This window comes from Loa loa (assembly GCF_000183805.2).
Source record: "Loa loa unplaced genomic scaffold supercont3.93, whole genome shotgun sequence".
NCBI classification, from domain to species: Eukaryota; Metazoa; Nematoda; class Chromadorea; order Rhabditida; family Onchocercidae; genus Loa; species Loa loa.
The window spans coordinates 133,350-143,739 of record NW_018108273.1 but is presented as its reverse complement, the minus strand read 5'-3'; the positions used below and the strand labels follow the sequence as shown (position 1 = coordinate 143,739).

Here is a 10,390-nt window from a genome sequence, read left to right as displayed (position 1 = left end):
AAACGAAGAAAAAAGATAACATTAATCATTATCAAATCATTTTTATTATAATAATAAAACAAATATTTACTTAGGTTAATACTTTCAATTTAATTTCAAATTTAACAAAAATTAACTCATTTGATACCTAAGCCATATCAGTTATCAAATGGATAAGGATAAATATCATTGAAGCTAATATTTTCTTGTAAATTTGCATAAATATTTGCACGATGTAATATGTATGAAACATTTTAAGATAGATATTAAGATAATTTTAATTTTATTATCAAAATTATCAACATTTTTCATATCCGTTTTAGAAACGATCATTTGAAAAAAATTATGCTCTTTTAAAAATTTATTTTTTAATTGATAATGTTCTTTGATGTTTAACATATACTTCTAATATTATCATTAATGGAAATTATCATTGTTTTGTTATCACTGATGATACACATGTATATATATATATAAATATTATTTACACTATGTGTAATTCTTTCTTATTTGTTTTAAAATTTAATTTCAAATACAATTTTTGTTTTTTTTTCTTTTCGTTAGCTAATCAATTATTTATGAATGTAAAAGGTGCTATTATAAGTTTTATTACTTCTTTCTTTTAATTACTATCATTACTTTTTTTTCTTCTCTCTCTCTCTTCTTTTCTCCCGTTCTTTCTTTTTTTTTTTTTTTTAAATAAATGACATCAGAAAAATAACGATCCAGTTATTACTCCTGCAAAAAAACAAAACAAGTCTATGGCTTATTTGTTCGTTAAAAAAAAAAAGAAAAAAAAAGAAAAGGAGAGAGAGAGAGAGAGAGAGACAAGTCTATGGCCAATTATCAGATATCCTTCAATGCTCTTTCACTTTTTACCAAGCCCGATAAATTGGCAATAGTTTAGAAAAAGGGTCGATTTTTTTTCCCGATGAATTTTACTTTGCCAGTATAAAGCATGCAACAATCTTATCCATCTTTCTTCAATGTTTTCATTTTAGTTTAATTTTAAACGATTTGAAAAATTAAAAAATTCCTTATTTATTTGATCAAATATGATTTAAATTCAATTTCTTTAAACAGTTAAACAGTTAAAATTTTTAGATGCTATAATTAATTAGCATTATTTATGATAATTCTTAAAATTATACTTTTATTTTAGGCCTTCAATTGCTAAACGGGTCAAAGGGCAATGGTCGAACCTCCCACGCCCGATTTATCACATTTAAGTGCTGAGGAACGTCAAATTATTGAAGAAGTACTTCAACGACAGCGTGCTGAAGAAGAAAAAGAAACTCAACTTAGCCAGTAAGTTCCTTTTTTTTTCTTTATATATTTTTTGGATATATATATATGTAGAAGTTAGATTTGTACAAATAATTATCATTATTAATGATAAATGTTGTTAAATATCAATAATTATTTTAATTTCCAATTTATTTCTAATACTTCCAATATAGAATCAAATGCATTACTTGTATAATGAATAATCTCGAATTCTAACTAGAAGTATTGGTTGTTGTCGTTTATTGATGACAGATGACAAGGACTGAAAACGATTGCTTTTATGATTTTATTTTTAGACCACAACAAAATTTCATCTTCTTCATTTTCATCCACCATATCAATTTCTTCCATTTCAAATTACCATTATATTGTTATTAAATTATCAAATTATTTGCTAATCATTGTGAAAGAAATAAAAATTTAGAATGTTAAACATTCTATTTCACCTTTGCCATATAAAGTTAGAAGATAGAAAGATCGAAAATTTGTGCTTTTCTCAATTAATCAAAATTGCTAATTAGTTATTTAATCATTTAATTACTTTGTAGATGATTCATAAATGTGAAAATATTATAAAATCTTTAAATGACTATTTAATAACTGATATTTAATTTCGAAGAACAATTTTTTCGTTGTTATGAAAACCAGGAAGAGAGAGAGAGAGAACGAAGGAGAGAGGAAAGGGAATTTGATTAAATACGTGAAAGCATTAATTTTAAGACAAAAAATTATTGAACAAATTTGAATAACTTTTGAACAATGGTTTAATCACTAATTTTTTAATTACTAGTTAAATCACTAAATTACTAACTTTTATAAGTACTAGCTTTTTTTTTTGATCGGTTTAACAAAGAGACATAAATAATGAAAATTTAATTAGTATTTAAATGTAACAATAGAAACAAAAGAAAATATTATCAATTTATTTTACAGGAAAGCTGATCAAGAATTAGAAGCTATCGAAAAGCAAATTAATCAACGAAAAGAGATCGCACAACGTCTTGTTGGGACACAAGATGATGCCATTTGTCAAATTTGTCAAAAAACTAAATTTGCAGATGGTATTGGTCATAAATGTTTTTATTGCCAATTACGATCATGTGCTCGATGTGGTGGACGTACAGCAAGTAGAAATAAAGTTAGCACAAATCTTTTCCTTGATATAATATATCTTTCAATTTTTAAACGAATTATTAAATATTTCCTTCAATTTTTCATACTGTACTAAATACTTCTTTTAATTAGTATATGTTTATTTATTTGCTTTATTTATTTATTTATTTTATTTACTTATTTATTTATTTATTTGTTTATTTATTTATTTATTTATTTATTTATTTCTATTAACACATATATTTATTCATTTATTTAATTTATTTTTACAAGAGATTACCTATTTTATTGATTAAATTAGGTAAAAAGTTAACAAAACCATTGATATTTTTAAAATTTGAATTTCTATAATTTAAATCACCATAATTCCAGTTTTAAAATTTTCAAATTTTATCAGCTACTAATTAAATATAGTTATTTGTAATTAAAATTAATGATATACAAGTTGACTTTCAAAGTGTAGCAAATGTTTTACAAAAAAGAAAAAAACCCATTTTCAACTAATTAAGTTTCCTTTTTAATTAGGAATTTTTCATTTATTTGGAAATGGCAATGTCCTAAGGATAATTGAATTTGTCAAATGTTACATTCATAGCAGCAAAAAATGGCTTATAGTAGTAATTTGATTATTTTTGATAATTTATTTTTCATTTTCAAATCGCTTATTTTTTAAAATTTTTTTATTGCCAATTATTGAAAAAAGATAGTTTGTTTGAGGTAATTTTTGTTCATTTAATTAACATAACTAATCGAATAACTAAACAGAAATATTTGCAAAAATTTATCCCATATAGAGAAAAATAATATTTAAAAAAATATTTTCTATAAGCTATTAAAAAATGTTTGAAAATTTAATAAAAAAAATAGAAGAAAATTAATTTAAATTTCAGATTTCAAATTTTAAACATTCATTATAAAACAATTGCGCCAATTCTATCATTTTGAATGATTTTTTTTTCCTCCTTTTTTAATATTTTCTATAAGCAATAAAATTTAAATTATTTAACAAAAAAAATTTTTTTTTTCAAGAAAGAATACATACTAGCAGGAAGTCTTTTAAATTTTAATTTTTTTAATTTTTGACCTTTTTTTTTTTTGAAGCCAATTTGGGCATGCTCTTTATGTCAACAGAGGCAACGAATTCTTGCAAAAACTGGCAAATGGTTTCAACAAGCTGCAATAGCTGATGAAACAAAAGGAACGGCTAGTCCGGGAGATATCAGGTTAGCTACTTTTGATAACAACAGCTAGTTGTTTAATAAACTAATTAAAATGATATCACTCAGTTGCTTAATAAACTAATTAATATGATGTTACTCATTATCAAATAATCAATTTTTCTCTTGACAAAAATATAATTTAATCATTTTCGCGATTAAATATTAAAAAAAAAAAAAATCCCATAAAACAACTCGATGTAAAATTTGTCTGATATATCGAGAAGTCTCAAAAAGTTACCGGGGTAAAAAATTAACTTGTACAGTGATACTCTTACAATTCATTTTATTCGATACGGATAAAATTGATAACAAATGATACTGTTACTACTGAATTCTGTTACAATCCATTGCTAAAACATTTATTTCTTTTTTTTTTCACGTAATCATACTTCTTTCATACTTCTTTTTAAAGATTACAATTGGTTGATTGAAATATTATAGCTTTAATCATTTTGCTTAAATTATTTTTAATTTAATCAAATCATTGAACGGAATCTTTTTTTCTTTTTTTGAAAAAAAAAGCTAAAATGAATTTTGCTATTTAAAATTCTTTTCAATTTCTATGTATACAATACAATTGAAAACTTTTATATATCAATTGTGATAAGGATTATAATTATATTCATATTCAGATCATTTCATCTAGAATATAACAATATTCATCAACTACTACTACTTTCTAAATCTAAACAACAGTCATTGTAGCATAAAGAGACTTCTTTCCATTTTTAGATAGATCTATTTTTTATTTTCTTCATTAACAAGCAAAAATCAATTCTTTAATTCGTCTGATGTATCATATTTTTAATCATTTTATTAAATCTTCCATATTTTTTTCCACAATGATAAGGAACAATTGATAAAATGATAAAGTGATAGAGAAAGGTTATAGACGACGGGGAAAGAGGAGGGGGAATTGTTGGAAGAAAAAAAGGAACAAATTATAAATTATTTTTATTTTCTATAAATTTAATCCATTAATTAATATAAGTAAGTTTTCGTCAAATATTACAAATAAATGTGGAAAAGGGAATGTTTAATATTTAAATATAAATGCAATGAATGAATTTGTACAGCGAATAAATTCCATTTTTATATTTATAAATATTTAATGAAATGATTAAAGTCCAACATATTCGGCACCTCGAACACCAGTACCATCAACAAGTCGTAAGAGTAGTGTGGTAAGTCCAACAACACGAACTAATGGTCCATATTCGGCAGCTGTTGCTTCCGGATCAAGCATACAAACATCAACAATACCTACTATTCCTTCTTCTGATACTAAACAATCCATTCCGGTACAACAGGAACGAATACAAACAATGCGTAAACCAGTAAATTCATCCATTAAACGACAAACGACACTTTTACGACAACCATCTCTTAAGGTAATTTTTCATTTTTTATTTTCTTCCATTCTTTAATTATCAATTTTGTTTCACTATTAGATTATTTCCTACAAAAAAAAATCTGCGTAAAAAAAAAGGTGAAATGATAATGAAATTTGTAAAAATAATTAATTAATCCTTTTGCTATATTAATTTATGCTTTAGACGGAACGTCGAAATGGTATAACCGGATCTGCAACAGATCATATACATGATAACTCGAAACAACATAATGATGATGATGATGAATATTCAGCGGATAGATCGATAATTGTTGAAAATTGCGAGCAAATTATATCATCAGATTATAAATTATCACCAGAAATTAAACCATCAAATGCTGAATGTAATTATACAAAAATTAGGACTAAAAGTCCTGAAAAACTACGGCAGCAATCTAGTAAATCATTTGATGATCAAAATCGAAGGTATCTTTTTATTCATTCATTTCAATTTTTAATTTAATCAAATTATTTGCTGCAATTATTCAATTTTATTTTCCATTTATTTTAAACTAATTCTAAGCTAGAAAAGTTACACAAATTGTTTCACAACATTGTAGAATTCATAGAATTCATGTTATAAACGTATAAATAGTGGATAAGTTGAGAGAAAAAAAAAGCCATTATCGATTTCAAAAAATTACTTTAATTATTGTTAAAAAAATCTATGAAAAGAATGAAATGCTATCATTTCATGTTAATAAATATGATAAGTAATCATAACAGTTACATCTATTAATATTTATTTATTTTTATCGATTGATTAAAAATTGGAAATGAAAAAAAAATTTTTAATTGAAAAAAATTTCTTTTTTTTTTCGGTTGGAAAAATTGGAAACAAAAAAAGAATTTTAATTCGTTAAAAATTTTTTTTTTTTTTTTAAAGAAATTCATTGATTAATATAACATTTAATAGTTATATCACTTACATTCTCTGTAAATATTTTCCATTTCAAACTCTTTTAGTGAAATTGGAAAAAAAATTTTAAGGTATCAATCTCAACCGGATGTTACAATTCGTAACGAACGGCAACAAAAGAATATAGATAGTGGTATAGAACCGGAAAAGTATGTATTTATTATCATTCTATTCCTCTTCTTCCTTTTCCTCATATTCGAAAATATTCATCCTATAATCGAGAATTTGCATGCGTGTATGTATGTGTGTATGTGTGTGTGTATGTGTGTGTGTATGTGTGTGTGTATGTGTGTGTGTGTGTGTGTATATGTGTTTCAAAGGTTAAATCTGGTACCAATTTTGAAAAGTACTATGAAAACAAGCATCATTAATGTGATAATATCTACGAAAAATTAACAAGTATTAAATAGTTAAATGTCATTTATCAAGTTATCAATTTATGTGTCATTTATCAATAATGACATTGATAAGTTGTAATAATTTTTAGTTACAAAAATTATTGATAAATGGAAGATTTATTAAATTAGGATGGAATTATGATTTCTTTCTTCTTATATTTTTATAATAAGCCAATGCAATTAGAATTACGTGAAATTCGTTCGGTGATCAGACGTATGTAAATAAATTTGACTTAAATGCTATAATTATACATTTATCGTCCTATCATTTAAATATTTCGAAATATTTTGTTACCTTAAATGAATTATTTCTTGTCACACTTATTCAATGAATAAAATTATGTTGACATTTGAGAATTGTTTTCGACAAATTAACTTTCTTTCCTTCCATATTTTAAATTTAATAATACCATATAATATTCTATTTGTTTTAACGTTTTCGTTTAAGTTACATTTTACAATTTCGTTATATTATTTCATTATAATTGTTGTCAAATTTTTTTCATACAAATATGATTGCAATGATCGAAAAAATAATGAATTTCATAATTACTTTGAATTTTAGAATATTCAATTCCCAATAAATTCTCATCTTTTTTAGTTTAATTTTTAATCATTCAAAATTAATTTTTTGTTAAAATTTTTTTTTTCATCCATTTTATACGTGTTTGTTTTTTGTTTTTCATTATTTTTTGAATGGAAAAAATGAAATTGGAATTTATTTTGAGTATAATTTTCTAATACCAAAATTGGAAATAGCAATGTGAATGAAATTTTGTGAGAATATTTTTCATTTAAATGAAAATGGCAGTCATTGAATCAATTATATGAAGCTATTATAAAAAGAAAATAAATCGAGAAATGATAATCGAATTTCAATTATAAATTTATAACATTCACAAATAGCAATTATTTCAATGAAATTTTTCATACGACAATCCGATTGGATTACATTCCGTTTATTGTCATTTTTACATTATCCATTTATCCTGAATAATTCCTTGTTTTTATTTTTCTTTTCCCTTTCTTTTTTCGTTATTTTTTTTTTTACATCATGAAATTTCTATTATATATATCAATGCTATATACTTATTAAACTAGCATATTTTCATTTTTAACAAATTATTTTATTCCCTGTAATACTACTATTACTACTATTGCTATTGATAACTACTACTATTACTAAAACTGATAATAGAAATATTGGTAATGAAAGAATTGATATTAAAATGAATGTATTAAAACAAAATTTAAATTTCTGAAAATTACTCTATTTTTGCAATTCTTTTTCCCATAATTCATTTCCATTCATCATTTTTTCGATAGTAAATTTAGTTTTAAAATTATTTATAACCTAATTGAATTATTATTTTTAAGCATACAATGTTATTAGCATACAGTGTTATACTTCGATTACAGTAGCAATATGGTATAATGAGAAAATGATGTCACCAGATGTCATCATTTTATCATTGCAATCCTACGATTGCTAATAATTTATTATCCATAGATCATTTGGTAGAAATTTAATTAGCGAATGGAACAAATCGTCTGATCATTATGTGTTAGCTAAAGTTATTGGCATTATCTATATGATTTACCTGTAATATTCCTAGGTTAATTATACTTTAAATCATAGCTACTCTCACAAAACAATTTAAATGGTTGCATTTACATGAGGTATTGATAAATATTTGGTGTCAGAAATTTTGTCATTTATTTAAATATGACATCAAATTTGATCTAACAAATGGTTTTATCCTAAAATGACGATTTGTTGAAAATTTGATTCAATTAAACATAATTAATTAAATCACTCAACAAAATATTCAAATAAAAAACATTTGCTGAATTAGATTTTATGCAAAATTTCTCCAATATACTATTATATCATGTAATTAATTAATTATTTTTCATGTTAATATTTAAGCAATGAAGATGTTTAGTATGGGAATATTTGAAAAATACAAAAATATTTTTGTGTACTGTTTGTTTCAGGAATACATGCTCGACTGTTGTTGTTAATGTAAGTTCGGGTGGTGGCGCAGAATTACGACGTTCACGTATCATCCGTGAAAGTGATCTCAAACGAATACCTGCTACTACACCTGCTATAACTGAGGTATGTTAATTATATTTGATGATAAAATGAAATAAGAAATAATGTACATTGATAAGATTTGCATAAACGTTTGGAATGAATAAATTTTATGTGAAAATTTGAAATATTCATGTGAAATTTAATTTTAGCAACAAGTTTATCCGTTACCACCGGCAACAAGTAATGTATTTTCCGTGGGAAGGCGAAAAATAAGACTTCCAAGGTTGGAATTATTTATTCATTACTTAGTGATTCATATTCTGCTTACTTACTTCAAAATGCTAAACTGAACTCGATGAAATATATGTAATTTCAAATTTTCAATAAAAAATTAAAATTAAAAATTAGAAAATTTTAAACAAATTCATTACGATATATGATTAAAAACACTAATGTCGAAGTGTCACTGGCGATAGTCATGAAGTTTCAGCGGAATCAATTAGAATGACAAATGTTGTTCCCAAAATGTTTTAGCTTTGACATTTGACTATCAATTGGTAGTTGACAAATTAAACAGCAATTATTATGATAATTCCTTGAAAAGTTATTTCTGTGGTGCTAAATTTACTTAGTATTTATGATTGATGAAATATATGTGTCATAAATATGTTTTCTGTTGATTCAATCATTTCAATTTTATGCAATTTTAAGTATTACTTTTTAATAAATTTAATTTTTTAAAATAAAAAAAATTACTTGAAGTAAGAAAGTTAATCATTTAATTTGCAGACAACTTCATTCGATGTCTTCATCAGAAGATGAATTACCATCAACATCAAATGGTAATAATGACGAAGTAATAGCACGAATTGATACTGAAATTAGTTCTGAAAAAGGTTTTTATTTTTATCATTATGCAAAAATTAAACAAATACTTCTTATCAAATAATTGTTAAATTTTTATAAGTAATAATAATTTTAATATTATTATATTGTAGTGATAATGAAAAATTATCATTTACAGATATCCTAAGGTATATTTATGGTCCACAAAAAGTACGAAGTGGACATAAATGTTAGTTTAATTTTAATTAACATATCCTTTCAGATTATTCATTATTCCAGTTCTATAGTACATACTATTCCTAAAGTTATTATTTTCCTTTTTTCCTACCTTTTTTTTTAACATTTTTTTCATCTTTATGAACAGTTATTAGTAATATTGATCAATTTTTTTCTATAATTAATAACTTTTAAATAATTTACAAGTTCAAATAATTGATAAACTGATAATTTACAACTTTTAAATAATTCATAGCTTTAGATAATTGATAAACTGATAATTTATAACTTTTTTATGTGGATACATTAAATTTTGCAGCGAATCCTTTATTGATTAAATACTAGGATAAATTATCAAACGCCTAATAGATGCGATATATCGAGTGATCATTATGAGTGTCGTCAAATAATTCAAGAAACTTGAAAGTTCATATTATTTATCTATCAAGAAAATACATCTTAAAAAATTAAACTGAATTACATAGGTTAATATATCATTAAAAATTTTCATTCAAATGATCGATCATATTGAATAATTGATTAATATTATTTTTATGAGACAGCAATGATAAATATTTTTAGAAAAATTTTAAATTAAATTCAAAAATCATTAAACTTTTTCCCTTTTATTAAAAGGTATGGAAAAAAAGAAAAAGATTGTTGCTATTTTGCAAAATTATCATTCATTTACAATTAAATAATTAAATAAAACAATGATTTGATGAGAGTTAAATTGCAATTGGCATATTCATGTTCATTTATTTCACATCATTAAAAAGCTTTTATTTTAGAATGAACGAATTCAGAAGATGAAAGCTTTTTCTTTTTTTTTCCAATCTATATGATGTTATTGTTCCATTACAACGTTTTGATCATTTTTGCTAATTTCAATTTGTGAATATCTACGAGGTGTTAATATTGTCCCATTTCATCTTTCCTCATCATTCATTTACTATTTTTCATCTATTTCCTCCTTCA

The 10,390-nt window shown here is 23.6% G+C and overlaps 1 protein-coding gene across 1 annotated transcript; it reads left to right on the top strand.

The window, feature by feature from the left end:
• Positions 1-1,171: 1,171 nt before the first annotated feature.
• On the top strand, positions 1,172-9,430 carry LOAG_17566 (hypothetical protein; the record flags this gene model as incomplete). The annotated part of the gene is made up of 10 exons (XM_020450226.1): positions 1,172-1,287; positions 2,200-2,404; positions 3,481-3,602; positions 4,726-4,990; positions 5,156-5,418; positions 5,983-6,060; positions 8,308-8,431; positions 8,560-8,633; positions 9,140-9,246; positions 9,375-9,430. The coding sequence occupies 10 exons, from the start codon at positions 1,172-1,174 to the stop codon at positions 9,428-9,430; spliced, it is 1,410 nt and encodes a 469-aa protein (XP_020306135.1).
• Positions 9,431-10,390: the final 960 nt, after the last annotated feature.